Genomic DNA, 17,407 nt, shown 5'->3' with positions numbered 1-17,407 from the left:
GCACAGAATCTAGGTCTGTTTCTTTGGTCAATATATATGTCTTCTCTTACACTAAAAGAAAATTCAAAACAAAAGCCAGGCGCTGTGTGCACTGCAGCTGACTATGAAATTCTTAGAATGGTAAACCAAAATCCTAATCAAAAGACATAAATAGTATAAACACTCTTACTTGTTTTAGCACCTGAAGTACCAAAGGCACTTGATGAGGGTAAAGCAACCCCTGAGACATTAACGATAAACATAACTTTGCATCTCTTTTCAGTTCATCATAGCTATTGTCATTTTCCACTGGGGCAATCTAAAAAACAATGTAAAAAGGACAAAAAGGGAAAAATAATTGCCAGTAAGTACAAAGGCATCCTACATGAGAGATAATACATCTTTACTTTAAACAATTTTTATGGAAAAGTTCAAACATATAGAGAATAGTAAAATGAACCCCCAGGAGCCAATCACCTCTTCAATAATGACAAACTCATAATCTTTTGTTTCATTTTTTTGCTCCCCTCTGACTCCCATTCCCCAATGAAATTATTTGAAGCAAATCCCTATTTTATCCTAAATATTTCATTATATTATTTCTAAAAGGTCTCTTAAAAAAGAATCATGTAATGGACATCATCACACATAAAACTTCATTACAGTTATAATATAAAATATGTAGCAGTACTCAGATTTCCCCAATTACCGCATTCATGTGTTATTACAACTGGGTTTCTGAAATCAGGTTTAAGATAATGACCATATATTGTACTTACTTCGTATGTTTCATAAATCTCTTTCAACGCATATATTCTCCCTACTATCTTAAAATCCCTTGCTCTGTATTTTTTTCCTTGAGAAAAAAGGCTGTGTCTGTTGTTTTGTAGTTTCCCCCACTGTGGCCTTCCCTGACTGCATCCCTGCAGTGGTATTCCTTGGCCCCAGTAAGTCTTATAAATTGGCTATTAGATGTAAAGGTCTGACTTTATTGAGGTTTACTTTTTTGGGCACAACATAAGTGGTGCTATGTACTTCTTTCATTGATACTTAGTTTTGTCTTTCTGTGATAATCCATTACAAAAAGAGAGATTTGCGAAATGGTCATTCCTTCTTCATTATTAGCTAGAATACTTATATATATATAAAAGTTTTCCCTCATTCCAAATAATGATTTCCTGTCTGTCCTCCAAAAGTAAATAACAACTTTTAAAAGATTATCATTATGAATTCCAACAAATCTGATGGCTGTAGCCGCTGTCATTCTTTTTTTTTTTTTTGAGACAGGGTCTTGCACTGTAGCCCAGGCTGATGTGTAGCGGCACAATCATGGCTCACTGTAGCCTCAACTTCCTGGGGTCGGTGATCCTCCCACCTCAGCCACCTGGGTAGCTGGGACCTTAGGTACGCACCACCGTGTCCAGCTAATTTTTTTTTTTTTTTTTTTTTGTAGAGACAGACTCTCAGTGTGTTGCCCAGTTTGGTCTCAAACTCCTGGGCTTGAGCAATCTTCCTGCATTGGCCTCCCGAAGTGCTGAGATTACAGGCATGAGCCACTGTACCCAGTACCCGTATTTGTTTTCATGAAGAAATCAGGTTTGTCTGGTACCATACTTTGATTATGAATGTATGCTGTTTAATGCCTTAAATTCATTTTAAATATTTTTAAAATATACCCTTGTACATTCAGTAGGGGAAAGTTTTAATAAAGTTTGCTAAGGGACTCTGGGGTGCTAAGTTGGAGGGATCTCATGAGGCCAGCATGGATAACAGAGCAAGATCCTGTCTCTACAAAAAAAAAAAATTAGCTAGGCTTGGTGGCACATGCCTATAGTCCTTGGGAGGCTGAGGTGGGAAGACTGCTTGAGCCCAGGAGTTCAAGGTTACAGTGAGCTATTATCACACCACTGCACTCCAGCCTGGGTGACAGAGTGATACCCTGTCTCTTAAAAACAATAACGTTTGCTAAGGGAAATTATTTCTACCAAACACTGGACAAACTATCATAGTGAATTAATACACTCAGCTTTAAACTGTTGTTAAAAAAAATTATTCTGACATTTGTTAAAATCGTAAGGAAAACTTTATTCAGAGACATCAGGGGTAGGGGGATTCCTCCTAAACCAACTTAAAAGGATTCCTGCAAAAGGCAGAATAGGGTGATCAGATACCAAGGGTGGGGGATTCTTTCTAAACTAAATTAGAGACAGTCTTGCTAAAGCTGGACCAAAGACAGACAGGCCAAAGACAGAGCCCAAGGATGAGATCTAGTCAGAAGGAGGGCTCACTCAGAGGAGCTGACTTAAGTTTGGTCAAGGAGAGTCTTTGTCATAACGAAGGCATGATTCAGTTCTTTTTTGTTATGGGTATTCAAAGACATTTCATAATGCTGAGTTTTAAATATTTTACCTCAGTTAAATATAATCCTTGGTATTTTAGAATAAAAATTATTTCTTTTTGCAAATTAAAAACATACTGAGTTATATGTTTTCACCTGTCCTACTGGGAAAAATCGGGATGTTTAATACCATACTGTAAAAGTGAGTCTCTGAGGAAATAACCAATAAAGAAGGGTGTGGAGCAGCATCTAGCAAAAGCACATATTCATTTACTTTCTACTGGCAATGTATGTCTACCCTCCTATCTCAAAGATACACTAGCAAACATATGAAATGACTACACAAAGATCTACATTGTAGCACTATTTCAAAACACAACACTGGAAATAATTCAAATATCTATTGGATATGGAGAATGTCTGGTTAAATAAACTGTAGTACATCCTTGTAGTTTAGATATCCTATCATATGAATCATTCCTATTGTTATAAAGTAATCCCTTAAAAATCTCTTCAGAAAAGGCCGGGCGCGGTGGCTCAAGCCTGTAATCCCAGCACTTTGGGAGGCTGAGACGGGCGGATCACAAGGTCAGGAGATGGAGACCATCCTGGCTAACACGGTGAAACACTGTCTCTACTAAAAAAATACAAAAAACTAGCCGGGCGAGGTGGCGGGCGTCTGTAGTCCCAGCTACTCGGGAGGCTAAGGCAGGAGAATGGCGTGAACCCGGGAGGCGGAGCTTGCTGTGAGCCGAGATCCGGCCACTGCACTCCAGCCTGACACAGCGAGACTCCGTCTCAAAAAAAAAAAAAAAAAAAAAAAAAAAACAAAAGAAAAAAAGCAAAAGCAAAATGAAATAAGCGAACCTCACTGTTTATCTGGCTAGCAGAGACATACTTAGAGCAGTGACTTTTAAAAACAGCGTAATATATGCTTTGTGGGATGTATAAAAATCAAATTTAGAGTAACTGTCAACAGGAACCAAGAGTTTTCACGAGAGGTAAAAGATATAAAAATGCAAGTGGTTAAATAAAATCTTAGTAATTCCAAATTTGAATTGAAAATGTCAGTACGAGCTATCTCTCTTTAGAAAATGTGCTGTGTCCACCAAATAAGCCCAGAAACACTAACCAACTGAGTAACAATGAATATTCCTTGAGCCCAGGAGATTGAAGCTGCAGTGAGCTATGATCGTGCCACTGCACTCCAGCCTGGGTGACAAAAAAAGGAAAAGGAAATAACACTGAACATTAATTACTGAATATCAATTGGTGCGATGTCAGAACACATTATTTTTTAATCCCTGGCATGTGACCAAAATTACTTTATGAATTTAATTCAATCCCAGTAGGAATTGTGTTTATAAAGGTATAAAAAATTACAGAAGTATAAACTTGACAAGGAGATTCAAAATCCTGCCTTGGTGTGGGTGAGGAAGAATATGGTTGATGTAATTTAACCACATCTCCAAAATGGCAGGACATCCATAGAAAAGTAACTTAAGTTGGAAAATAAAAAATGAGCAGTATAAGGGTATTTCTTTTTTTTTTTCTTTTTGAGACGGGGTCTCGCCTGTCACCCAGGCTGCAGTGCAGTGGCGCAATCTCAGCTCACTGCAAGCTCCGCCTCCCGGGTTCACGCCATTCTCCTGCCTCAGCCTCCCTAGAAGCTGGGACTACAGGTGCCCGCCACCACGCCCGGCTAATTTTTTTTGTATTTTTAGTAGAGACAGGGTTTCACCATGTTCGCCAAGACGGTCTTGATCTCCTGACCTCGTGATCTGCCCACCTCGGCCTCCCAAAGTGCTGGGATTACAGGCATGAGTCACCGCGCCCGGCCAGGGTATTTCTTTAGAGACAAAGAGGTGTGCAAAAGCTTGAAAGTGGTGAACGTGGGCTGGGCAGAGTGGCTCATGAGGATCACTTGAAGCCAGGAGTTTGAGAGCAGCCTAGTTCCAGCTACACAAGACACTGAGGTGGGAGGATCACTTGAGCCCAGGAGTTTGAGGCCATCCTGGACAACACAGTGAGTTATCATCTCTTAAAAAAAAAAAAAAAATGCAGATACATCTCTTTTGCCCAGCAATTTTACACCTAGGAAATATCCCTCAAATATGCTCACATGTGCAAGATACTTAAGAACAGCCAGAGGTTCCATCAACAGAAAACTGGTTAAATTTTTAAATGATGGTACAATTTAGTCATAAAAAGAGGCAATTTTGTGTAATGATATGAAAAGATGGACATGATATACTGAGTTAAAAACCAAAATCACCTTGCAGAATTAAGTAATTGTTATTCATAAAACAATTTCACAAACACATTTGTAGGGTATAGCAGAGACACATTTATAGTCAAAGGTATAAAAGGACATACACCAGCAAAGTCAGGGTACAAATGGTAAATGCTCAACAGTTCACATCTCTAGGCATTACAGGTGGAGTTCTTTTCCTGGTCATTTTATTCACACTCACAGTAAATAGGAGGTGATTTACAGTTTGGGTAGTTAACTGTGGTATAAAAAAGAAGATATTCATTTGCTGGCAAGGTCTATTATCACCAGAATTTAAGATGACTCACTCGTCTGTTGAATCAGCAGTCTCTCTTCCTATCATTATGGAAAAAATGTGTTTTTCTAATGAAATTAAGACACAATATTCTCAAGTACAGCATGGGTGAAAATGTTCTACTAAAAAGAGTAAAATCCTAAAATCCAATAGATAAATTTCACCGGATAGATTATATACTAAACTATGTTAACCAGTAGAAAATGCAGTTCATTTAGTTAGCAAAGGAATCACCTTATATTTTTCTCCTGATTACTGAAAAAAAGTTTTTCTAAAGAAATACCATCAATGTGAGGTGACTGTATCCAATGTACCACAGTATCTGTACATTCTTCTCTAAGTTTCACATATGCAAAACTATAGTGGTGGATTTTGAGGAGCATTTTCTGAAGTTTGAAACTTAGGATAAAATACCTCTCCTCCCTCCTGACCACCACCATTTGAGCCCTTAATTGTTCCAAATTAATATTAAGTTAAAGATCAGTAAAATAATAATATAAGTATGTACTTTACCACTGTGCTTTCTGCTTTCCAGGTATGTCATTTCATCCTTCTAACAATTCTGTGAGGGATACTGATATTAAACTCCCACTCTTTATATAGGAGGGAAGTTCAGAAGCTTGTGCAAGGTCACAAAGAAAGCACCTGTCACAGGCAGAATTTTTTTTTTTTAAACTGTCACCCAGGCTAGAGTACAGTGGCCAGATCTGGTTCACTGCAGCCTCCGCCTCCAGGGTTCAAGCAATTCTCCTGCATCAGCCTCCTGTGTAGCTGGGACTACAGGTGTCTGCCACCACGCCCGGCTAATTTTTGTATTTTTAGTAGAGATGGGGTTTCACCATGTTGTTCACGCTGGTCTCAAACTCCTGATCTCAAGTGATCTGCCCGCCTTGGCCTTCCAAAGTGCTGGGATTACAGGTGTGAGCCACTGTGCCCAACCTACAGGCAGGATTTTAAACTAGGACTCTATTTACCCGAAAGCCAGGACTTTGTAAGCTATTATTGGTTGGAAAACCTCTTCCTTTAATCTTAAGAATATGAAGACTCTTAGACCAGAATAGGCAAGTTTATATATAGATATATATAAATATAAATTTAATAAATATATATTTCAAGGTTTTTTATGGATATAAAACTGCTTTTTATGGGATAGGATAAATAAGATTTTTAACAGAACAGCCAATGTACCATATGTTTCTTACAACAATGTGTTAGCTGAAGTAGATCCAGCATTTTCACTTCTTGTGATTTATCCTATAAAAAACATGTGCAAAGTGCAAAAGATATATACAAGATGTTCACTGTATCATTAATGAGGAGGAACATGTCTACAGTGTTTACCATGTGCCTGATGCTGCTTTAAGCACTTAGCATATGAAAGCACCCTTTATTCTCTCAATTTAGGATGCAATATCTTTTAATCTAAACTCTTGCTATTTGCTAATGGCAACTCAGGAAATGGAAAATGTACATAATTCCTTGTTATCAGACTCAGCCACCCACTCCTCAATTTGGATAATGAGGAACACGTATTAACTCACTTAATCCTTGTAACATCCTCAGGATGCGTGGTGGTATTACCCCCATTTTACTGATGAGAGGGATAAAGTTCGGAGGGGTTGAATTAGATGCCCATGATTACATAATGAGTTCATGGCCCATGGAGATGAATTTGATCCAGGCAGCCTGGCTCAAAACTTCATGCTATTAATGACTCCACTCACTGCCTCTTGTTGTCTACCTAGTGAACAACTGTGATAAAACCAAAAATCTACTACTAGAGAGCACACTGGATATTAAATTCTATAAGCCACATAAGGAATAATACAGATATCTACTTACTGACGTGGAAAGGTACATATATTGATTACGTTCATAAAAGGGAAGCTGTAGAGCTACTGGCATGACTCTACTGAAAAACAACTATGTAGGAAAATAACATTTGAGGAAATATAAATAAAAAGAGAAATATATATAAATAGAAATAATATAAATAAAACTATGAACATTGGCTGTTATACACAATTAGTCTTGTCAGTCTATCTTATAGATTTTTTATGAGTATGTGCTGCATTTATAAACTCACAATAATTTTAAGCAAAAAAGATACATATGAGAAAGGTTAATGGTAATGGTAGTTTATGAATATTTCCTTCCAACTTTCTAAGTTTTCTCTCAATAGGCATTTATTTCTTTCTAAAAGGAGAGAATTAAACTTACACTGTTACTGAAATTTTCCACAAACTTCAAAGTAATGAAACTCATTTTTATTAAATTAGGAATGGGAGAAAGCACAGTGGCTCATATCTGTAATCCCAGCACTTTGGGAGGCTATTGTGGGAGGACCACTGGAGACCAACCTGGATAACATTAGACCCCAACTGTACAAAAATTTTTGAGAAAATTAGCCAGGCATGGTTGGTGTACACCTGTAGTCCCAGCTACTCAAGAGGCTGAGGCAGGAGGATTGCTTGAGCCCAGGAGATTGAGACTGCAGTGAGCCATGACTGCACCACTGCAGGGAGACTGTCTCAAAAAAAAAAAAGTGGCGGGCAGGGCGGGGGGCCCAGGTGATAAGCTGCCATCCACTGGTCTCTCCTCTGAAATGCATGTTGTTGACCACCCACGATCAGGTAATTTGGGTTTTAAACTTTGGAGAGTTGATAATAATCTAGTCCTTTAAATGGTTCTAATTTAGTTCATATAAGTAAGTTATGAGGAATATGCTAACTGAATCATCTCTATTTGTTGTGTTCTCATCACCCCTAACCTGTGAATGTTGGCTCAATTCTTACACTTTTTTTTTCCCATCTACACCCATTCCCTTGATGATCTCATTCAATTTCATGGTTTTAAATACCATCTATGTTGATGACATTCAAGTTTGTACCACCAGGCTGCATGCTCCACTGAACTCTGAATGTGTACCCATTATCTTCACTTATAAAAGCATCTTGACTTACAAGTCTTGTAAGCATCTGAAATACGTTGGAAAGGGAATTTCTGACCTCCTCTTCAACTCCTTCTGTGCTCCTCTCATGGTTTAGTAAACAGGTTTCTTTTAAACGCCTCTCTTTATCCTCACCCTCTACACATCTGATTTATGGGCAAAATAACTATGATGTGATGCCTTTGTACCTCTGGCCCCATTCATCATGATGGCCTAGGAGATTCTCAACCTCAATATTAGTATATCCAGGTGAAATGTTAGGCTTGTCAATGGTAACTTATATTGCACAGCTTTCTTTCTTTGTTTTTTCTGAGATGGAGTCTCGCTCTGTTGCCAGGCTGGAGTGCAGTGGCGCAATCTCAGCTTACTATATACTATAACCTCCACCTCCCGGGTTCAAGCGAGTCTCCTGCCTCAGCCTCCCAAGTAGCTGGGACTAGAGGTGTGCACTGTCATGCCCAGCTAATTTTTGTATTTTTAGTAGAAATGGGGTTTCACTATGTTGGCCAAGATGGTCTCGATCTCTTGACCTTGTGATCCGCCCACCTCGGCCTCCCAAAGTGCTGAGATTACAGGCGTGAGCCACCGCACACGGCCTCTATCATACAGCTGTCTAATGACCTAAGTTTTTCATAAACTTCAAGTGAATTCAAATCATTCTTCTACCAACTGCACTCTTACATACTTGCCTATATTTGTTCTGAATGAAAGAAAAGGGATGGAACCCCAGCTATCCTAACAATCATTGCACATTATGAATTTATGAATGTTCTATATCTGCTTGGTATGTGACAGAGGAAAAACATTTAAGTACTAGGTAGACTAATCCTACGTACACCAAAGACCTATAGGTAAGAAGGACTTATACGCTAGCAGCTACTGTCTACTTTTATACCCCAAAAGATCCCAGGGATATTCCTGGGTATCATCGTCTGCATAGCATTCTTAAAATATTTTAGTAGTTCAGTCTTTGAAAGTTACTGGTACAGTTATCTGTTTGAAATTTCCTAAAGACAAAGTATACTATAGCAAATCAAAAGTTTAGCATGCCATTTGTTAATCAACAATAATAAGGGCTCTCCTCCTTGGATAATAATAACTGTACTGATGAATAATGTCAAAAAGTGGTGATGTTTATGCCAAGCCTTTCAAATGTATAATTAACACTGTTTTCCTAACCACAGTCAACCGTATCATTATTGCAAACTATGATTTTGGAAACTAATGAGTCAACCTGTGACCTTAGTTCTACTAGCTGCATCTCCTGAGTAGATGATTAGATAAAACCACTCAAACCATGCCTTTCATTAAAAAAATGTCATTATATGATACCAGAGGCAAATGATTTCCTGCAGATATTTGTTAAAAACAGTTATAGGGCCCTTTAACATTGTAAAATAAACACAACATACTGAACACTTTCGTTTGTAGATTATATTAGTAAAGAAGTCAGAAATGGCTATATTAAAACATTTCTTTGTAGCTTTTCTTTTAACTATTAATAGTCCCTCTAATCTATTATTACTGAGAAATTAGCTATCAGGTAAAACAATATGCTGTTAAAATTTCATGTAGCTGTCAAAATCTTGCTATCACCTAATATTAAAAACACAATTTCAACAAATATTAAACCACTATCACTTAATGATTTTTCTGTGACCATTTTACTTTTTAGAGTTCCAATCAAAATTCACACACTGTCTGAAGAAAGGAGATGCATTCTTAATTTAGCAAAACCTTACCTTAAAAAACAAAGGTAGAAGCTGAAGTTGTTCTGTGACTGCTGTAGAAAAGGATCTTCCTGCACTTGCCATCAGCCATTTCAATACTATTTTGAAAACAAAGATGCAGAGTAAGTCTTTGCTATTCATTTACAGACCACAAAGTAGAACAATACTATAATGTTAGTGTCAGACAGCCACTCCAATCGCTCTTCAATGTTACGAAAGAGATCATCTATGTTACTTCATAAATTAGACACTTATTGAGAAGCAATATAACAGCACCCAAAATAAAATTTAAAACTTTTATGCATAAAAAGATACTATCCAGAGAGTAGAAAGACAACCCACAGGAGAAAATATTTCTAAATTGTGTATCTGATAAGGCATTGATATTAGAATAAATAAAGAACTAAAGCTCAAAAACAACAAAACAATCTAATTCAGAAATGGGCTGGGTAAAGTGGCTGGCTCATGCCTGTAATTCCAGCACTTCTGGAGGCCAAGGCAAGAGGATCCCTTGAGCTCAGGAGTTCAAGACCAGTCTGAGCAACATACGGAGACCCCTGTCTCTAGAAAATATTTAAAAATTAGCTGAGTGTGGTGGTGGTGCACACCTGTAGTCCCAGCTACTTAGGAGGCTGAGGTGGGAGGATCTCTTGAGTCCTGGAGGTTGAGGCTGCAGTGAGCAGCCTGGACGACAAAGTGAAAGGTAGCAGAGGGGTGGGTAATGAATGACATGAGTAAATATTTCTCCAAACAAGAAATACAAATGGCTTATAAAGATTCTTGAAATATCGGTAATCATTAGGGAAATGCAAACCAAAATACCTCTTCGTACCCACTAAGATGGCTGTACTTTAAAAAAGTATACCACAAGATACTTCTTCATACCCACTAAGATGGCTATACTTTAAAAAAGCAAGCAAACAGAAAACAAGTGGTGAGAACACGGAACGCTTGTGCGTTTGCTGACTGGAATGTAAAATGGTGCAGCTGCTGTGGAGAAGAGTCTGGCAGCTCTTCAAAAACTTAAGCACAGGAATACTACATGGTCTCACAATTCCACTTCTAGTACATACCCTGAAGAACTGCAAGCAAGCACTCAAACAGGTACTTACACAAACATCAATGTTCAGAGCAGCATTGGTCACAATAGCCAAAGGTGGAAACAACCCAAATATCCAGCAAACAGACGAATGACACAACATGAATCAGAAATTCATTCATTCAACTTGAAAATACAATGTAACATGAAATAAGCCAGACACAAAAAAGACTTGTGATTCAACTTATATGACCTACCTAGAGTGGGCAAATTCAGAGATGGAAAGTAGACAGTGGTTACAAAGGATGTGGGGAGGGAAAATGAGGAGCTGTTGTTAAAGGGTACAGAGCTTCAGTTTCGTATGGTGAAGAGAATTCCAGAGATAAATGGTGGTGATGGTTGCACAAGGGTGTGAATGTACTTAATGCCACTGAACTGCACACTTAAAAATGGTTAAAACAGTAAATTTTTCATTATGTCTATTTTACCACAATAAAAAAAGAGGTGGGAAAAAACTCCACAGGATAATCAAATAAATGTTTTCAAATGAGTTTCTACTAATTTTATCCACTCACTGGTTTTCAAGAGTTTAATGCCTTGAGTTCGTTCATCTTCTTCACCAATTCCATTTTCTTCCATAACATGGTTCTGAATTTCTTCATCTACATCCATGAGAGGTTTCAATTTCTCCAGAATTCGAGCAGTAAACTCAGGGACATGAGGCGATGTGGTTGGTGCGGTATTTGGCAAAGAAACATCAATCATGAATATGTAGGTCAGCACGCTGCAAAATAAAATACTTCATATAGGAAGAGGTACCACATTACCAATAAAAATGAGGTTCAAAAGTTATGACCCAATCAAAGCAAACTGTCCCAAGACAATTCCTGGAGTGGGTCTTAGATTATGCCTGTGTGTAAAAGAAGCCTTATAATTAAGAGGTATTGAAACTTAAGTGTTGTGACTGCTCATCTTTGGCTTCTGAGGACGCTGCTGTCCTAGTTTACATTCAGTGTTGCATCTTGGTTCCCACGACACAATAGCAAACAATTTGAGAAAGACACCATGAAACCCACTGACAACATAACCAGCATGTATTATTAGCTATTACAATTTAAAAAACAAAGCACTCGAGAGGTATGCCACAGAGAAAACGGTACCTACCTTCCTATTCTTTCTCTGACATTTTTGTAAACCTGGGTGAGTTTAGGCTCCAAATACTTCAGTAGTCTGTGCAATAGTTCAGGCACTCTCCACTCTTGCTGGGCAAGGCCACCTTGTAGTACATAAAGTCGACTAAAATTAAAGCATCGTAGTGTTATTTTGGAGGCCCTTTCTGCCTTTACATATTGACAGTATGGACAGACAATGTCTGTATTTCACTTAAAACTTTTTCATTTTCTCACCTAATAACTACTACAATATCCACAATTCAAAATAGCCTGTTTATGAAGATTTTATTTTTCCTTCTGTATTTGCATTTCATCTCCACTACTAGACAACTGAAAGAAATACTGACTTCAGAATACTCACCAAGTAATATTTAAACATCAGAATTCAAGTTTTCTCATTAAGTACTTCTTCTTTTGAATGAAATTATCCATATTTCTATTGTCTAACTTTCTACAGCACCATATGCCCCAACCAAGGCAGTTTTTCCTTAAAATGATTACTCTCTCTTTGTATCTTTTTAACATAAGACGTGATGAAGACACACAAAAGTACAAAAGACAATTCCAATAAAAGATCTGACAGCAAAGAATGCTGACTCTAATTTGCGTTTAAATTGCTCAGGATGCCTACATCTCACTTACTTATCCAACTAATAAATAACTCTTATTAAGTATCACATGTTGTATGGAACCAGATCACAACACCTTCCAGAAGAAAGTAATTACTTCATCTAGACTTTACAAGTATAGACCATTTATAAACACCTCATAGGTTTTTAAAAAAATTTACCATGCATCTACAAAGGATCCTCCTTCACCACTCAATGGTGATTCCAACAGCAGTTCAAAAAGCCAGTGAAGTTTCCGGGGATCTCTGCTTTCCTGTGTTTAAAATATGATGTAACAGTTAACAGGGGACCTACAATTCTATAAATAAATCATATTCAGTTATTTTATTTAATTTTGTTTTTGAGGCTAGGTCTAACTCTTGCCCAGGCTGGAGTGAAGTGGTGTGATTACCTCCCAGGCTTCAAGTAATCCACACGCCTCGGCCTCTAAAGTAGCTGGGACCACAGGCATGTGCCACTATGCTTCGCAATTTTTTATTTTTTGTAGAGACAGAGTCTCCCTATGTTGCCCAGGCTGGTCTCCAACTCCTGGCCCCAAGCAATCTTCCTGACTCGGCTTCCCAAAGTTCTGCGATTAAAGGTGAGGGCCAGTGCACCCAGTCATATTCAATTATTTTAGAAATACTAAAAACATATATAAGTACAGTCACCCCTTGGTATCTGTGGCAGATTGGTTCCAGAACTCCCTTAGGATACCAAAATCCACAGATGCTCAAGTCTCTTATGAAAATGGTGTAGAATTTACATATAACCTACGCACATCCTCCTGTACACTTTACATCTTCTCTAGAGTATTTGTAATACCTAATACAATGTAAATGCTATGTAAATAGTGGTTATACTGTATTGTTTAGGGAATAATGACAAGAAAAAAAAATCTGAACAGGTTCACTATAGACACAACCATCCCCCACCCTTCCAAAATATTCTCCATCTCTCAGGTTGGCTGAAACGACAAATGTGGAACTTATGGATATGGAGGGCTGACTGTATAGAAGAAGAAAATCAAACTAAAACTGACAGATGACTCAGATTCAAATATGACAATCATAGTTCAAGTTAACAGTGAGAAAACTGTTGTTAGCTAAATGGATTATCTTAAATCAAAGTACACAAGCTATGGACATATCCGGTATAAAAAATAATACCTTAACTTTGTATTATGTGGCTTTTACTATATGTAAGTGACATTTCCAAAAACATGATTGTCACTTAATTTTAAAATGCATTACCACAGCAGAGAAGATAAAATAATCACTTAAGAGTTACCTCTCAAGACTTATTTGAAAGGCTAAATAGAGCCATCTCCAATTACGTAAGATGACAAAAGTATGAACAAACTTTCAAGATTCAAGAAGTGAGTTACTTCACTTAGAATAATAGTCTCGAATCCCATGGAAATAAAAAACAGAGACAGTATCAAACAGTTTGAATACACGAGTTAGACAAAGAAAGATGTAGGATAACTTACACAAGATGTTGCTATACAAGCTCCCCAGTCATTGTAAGTTTCAACGGTAATGTTGGACAGTGCTGTTCTAAGCAGAGGGCACAGAAGCTCCCACAGCTTCTCCACCTACTCAAAACAAAATATATAATGGTAAGAGTTAATGACACTCTGAACATTTTTCTCCAAATATCTTTCTTTACCTGGAAATGTACGCACATATAAATACATCATTTAAATTATTTTTGAGACATGGTCTCATGCTATTGCCCAGGCTGGAGTGCAGTGGCACGATCATACCTCGATGCAGTCTTAAGCTTGTGAGCTCAAGTGATCCACTCACTTCAGCCTTCCAAGGAGCGTGGACTATAGGTGTGTGCCACTATGCCCGGCAATTTTTTTTTTTTTTACTTTTTTTTTTTTTTTTTTTGAGACGGAGTCTGGCTCTGTCACCCAGGCTGGAGTGCAGTGGCCGGATTTCAGCTCACTGCAAGCTCCGCCTCCCGGGTTCACGCCATTCTCCTGCCTCAGCCTCCGGAGTAGCTGGGACTACAGGCGCCCGCCACCTCGCCCGGCTAGTTTTTTTGTATTTTTTAGTAGAGACGGGGTTTCACCGGGTTAGCCAGGATGGTCTCGATCTCCTGACCTTGTGATCCGCCCGTCTCGGCCTCCCAAAGTGCTGAGATTACAGGCTTGAGCCACCGCGCCCGGCCTTTACTTTTTGTAAAAACAGGATCTTGCTATGTTGCCCCAGCTGGTCTTGAACTCCTAGCCTCAAGCAATCCTGTCACCCTGACCTCCCAAAGTGCTAGAATTATAGGTATGAGCTAGTATGCCTGGCCCCAATTATTTTTTAGAGCACCCAATTAATCCACAAAAGTACCTCACTACATTATCATCATACATATCCAGATATAGGTGAAATGTTTCCCAAAAGATATTCAGAAAAGAGTAAATACTTTGTGTGGCTCTTTAAAAAAAATCTCTTGGCTGAGTGCAGTGGGTCACGCCTGTAATCCCAGAACTCTGGGAGGCCAAGGCAGGGGGATCACTTGAGATCAGGAGTTTAAGACCAGCCTGGCCACAGGGCAAAACCACGTCTCCACTAAAAATACAAAAATTAGCTGAGCGTGGTGGCACATGTCTGTAATCCCAACTACTCGGGAGGCTGAGGCAGGAGAATCGCTTGAACCTGGGAGGCAGAGGTTGCAGTGAGCCGAGATCATCCCACCGCACTCCAGCCTAAGCAACAGAGCGAGACTACGTCTCAAAAAAACAAAACAAAACAAATCTCTCATATGACTGATAAGTGTTCTTAAAAATCTTGTATAATAGTACACTAGGCTGAAACAAAACCTCAATCAAATTTTCCACATTTCTCAAGATCATTTGATTAAATCTTAGAGGCAATGAATGACATTTTAATTTAATTTAGTAATTAGTCTAAGATATAATCTTCAAATTCCAAGTCTTGGATAAACAGTCCTTAAAAACACATACAGTTGTACAGAGACTGCATTTACGCACATATATTTTCTCAAAGGTTAATGAGCATACAAATCACCTTGAGGTCTTAAAATGCAGACTGATTCATCTTAAGTGGGCCTGACATCTTACTTTCCTAAAAAGCTCCCAAGTGCGACCTCTGCTGTAGGTCCATGGACTGTACTTTAGTTAAAAAGGACATACCTTGATTTCATCATTACACACTGTGTGCATGTATCAAAATATCACATGTACCCCATAAACATGAACAGCTACTATTATCAATGTTTTAAGTTCCTAAAAAAAAAATCTGAAATTTGTTTTAAAAAAAAGAATGAATGAAGGCCAGGCACAGTAGCTCACACCTGTAATCCCAGCACTTTGGGAGGCCAAGGTAGGCAGAGTTCAAGAGCCATGAGTTCGAGACCAGCCTGGCTAATGTGGAGAAACCCCGCCTCTATTAAAAACACAAAAATTAGCCTGACATGGTGGCGCATGCCTGTAATCCCAGCTACTGAGGTGGCTGAGGCATTGCTTGAACCCAGGGGACAGAGGTTGCACAGAGCCATGATCACACCACTGTACTCCAGCCTGGGCGACAGAGTAAGACTGTCCAAAAAAAAAGAAAAGAGAAGAAACGCAGACAAGGAAGATGGAAGGAAGGAAGGAAGGCAGGCAGACAAGGAGGGAGGGAGGGAGGGAGGGAGGTAGGTAAGGAAAGAAGGAAGGAAGGGAGGGAGGGAGGGAGGCAGGAAGGAATTCTTCAATCAGCAGGAAGGGTTTGAGACAAAATTTTCAGTGGCAGCACTGTTTTGATTTTACCAAAAAAAGCTTTATCTCAAAGAACATATAGGGAAAGGAATTATGTTTTACAAAACAGGTAACTCAAGAGTGGCTTTAGTAACGTAACAGATGACAAGACCACATGTAACATTTTAAAATAAAATTGTTTTTCTTGTAAGCAAAAGCAGTCCTCCTAAAAGTTGACCAAAAAACCCTATTTGTGTCTTCTCTTCGACAAAATAATGGTCTACCTTATGTTCAGGTAGTCCTGACATTTGACCAGGTTATTTTTAGTCTGGTGCATTTTGCTAACAAACTAACCTTAAAGACAGATGTATGAAAACTAAATCTTACAATTAAAAAAAGGGATACTCTAAAAGGGAGAGTCAAACTCCAACTGTCTAGAAGACTAGGCAAGTAATATAAATGATAAGGAGGCTAAGAGAAAAGACTTAATGAGAAGCTGGAATGGCTTAATGAAGGGAGAAGCGCACATGCACCATCAGCAGAGTGACACAGTGCAATAATGTAGGACCAGTGTTCCAGGATCTTCCTCTTTTTCAAGAAACTGGAATTCTTTTTTTTTTTTTTTTTTTTTTTTGGATTTTTTCCACCAATGTGGGTAAATATTTAAAAAATTTAAAGATAGTAAATGTTCTTAGAGACCATTAGGCTGTAATCTGTAATCAAAAGCAATGTCTACATATCGGCATATTTCCTATCACTGAACATTTCATATTTTAATTATCAGCATCTAATGTGTTGGGAATTGCCACCAAAATGGGTAACATAGCTTTAACAGGAAATGTTCTGTACAAATATTAATACATCACCTTTTCAAATGTCCAATGCTTAGAACCTCTGATTAAACCAGCTATAATTTCTGCAACACATCGCTGGGTGCTTTCATGTGAATCTGCAACTAAACGTTCTAAATGCGGCTTCAGAACTGGCAGGAAGGCATCATCAAAATTCCTGAATATACCCTATAAAAACAAAGACAGTTCTTCAGTACTCAAATGGCTATCATCTCAATTATAATTATGCTTGTAATTATTCTGTACATTACTAATGTGCTTAACAACTCCAAGCGCACTCCCCTTTAGAACTGCTTTAACAATTCCGATAAGTTACAATAGTAAGAATATTGTCATTTTAAACATCACATTAAAATGTAACCAATGAAACAAATATTAATAATCTTTCTAAGTATCACACCTCAAAAAAAGCAACTAAACATAAAAAACATATATAGTTTTGGGTATTTTTTTCTTTCTAGTGCCAATTA

At 38.2% G+C, this 17,407-nt stretch overlaps 1 protein-coding gene across 3 annotated transcripts in view; it reads right to left on the bottom strand.

The window, feature by feature from the left end:
* PSME4 (proteasome activator subunit 4) overlaps positions 1-17,407 on the bottom strand; it is a 107,075-nt gene that overhangs the window by 11,059 nt on the left and 78,609 nt on the right. For all 3 annotated transcript variants that reach the window (XM_015112361.3, XM_077959617.1, XM_077959618.1), the window contains exons 36-42: positions 16,953-17,105; positions 13,876-13,980; positions 12,566-12,657; positions 11,768-11,899; positions 11,179-11,387; positions 9,577-9,662; positions 170-298 (exon numbers count right to left, since the gene is read on the bottom strand). In XM_015112361.3, coding sequence (XP_014967847.1) covers positions 170-298; positions 9,577-9,662; positions 11,179-11,387; positions 11,768-11,899; positions 12,566-12,657; positions 13,876-13,980; positions 16,953-17,105 — 906 coding nt within the window. The remainder of the gene's footprint in view (positions 1-169; positions 299-9,576; positions 9,663-11,178; positions 11,388-11,767; positions 11,900-12,565; positions 12,658-13,875; positions 13,981-16,952; positions 17,106-17,407) is intronic.

The sequence above is a fragment of the Macaca mulatta genome, chromosome 13, assembly GCF_049350105.2.
Source record: "Macaca mulatta isolate MMU2019108-1 chromosome 13, T2T-MMU8v2.0, whole genome shotgun sequence".
NCBI classification, from domain to species: Eukaryota; Metazoa; Chordata; class Mammalia; order Primates; family Cercopithecidae; genus Macaca; species Macaca mulatta.
The sequence above is the reverse complement of the archived record's forward strand: the minus strand, read 5'-3'. Positions and strand labels throughout refer to the sequence as shown.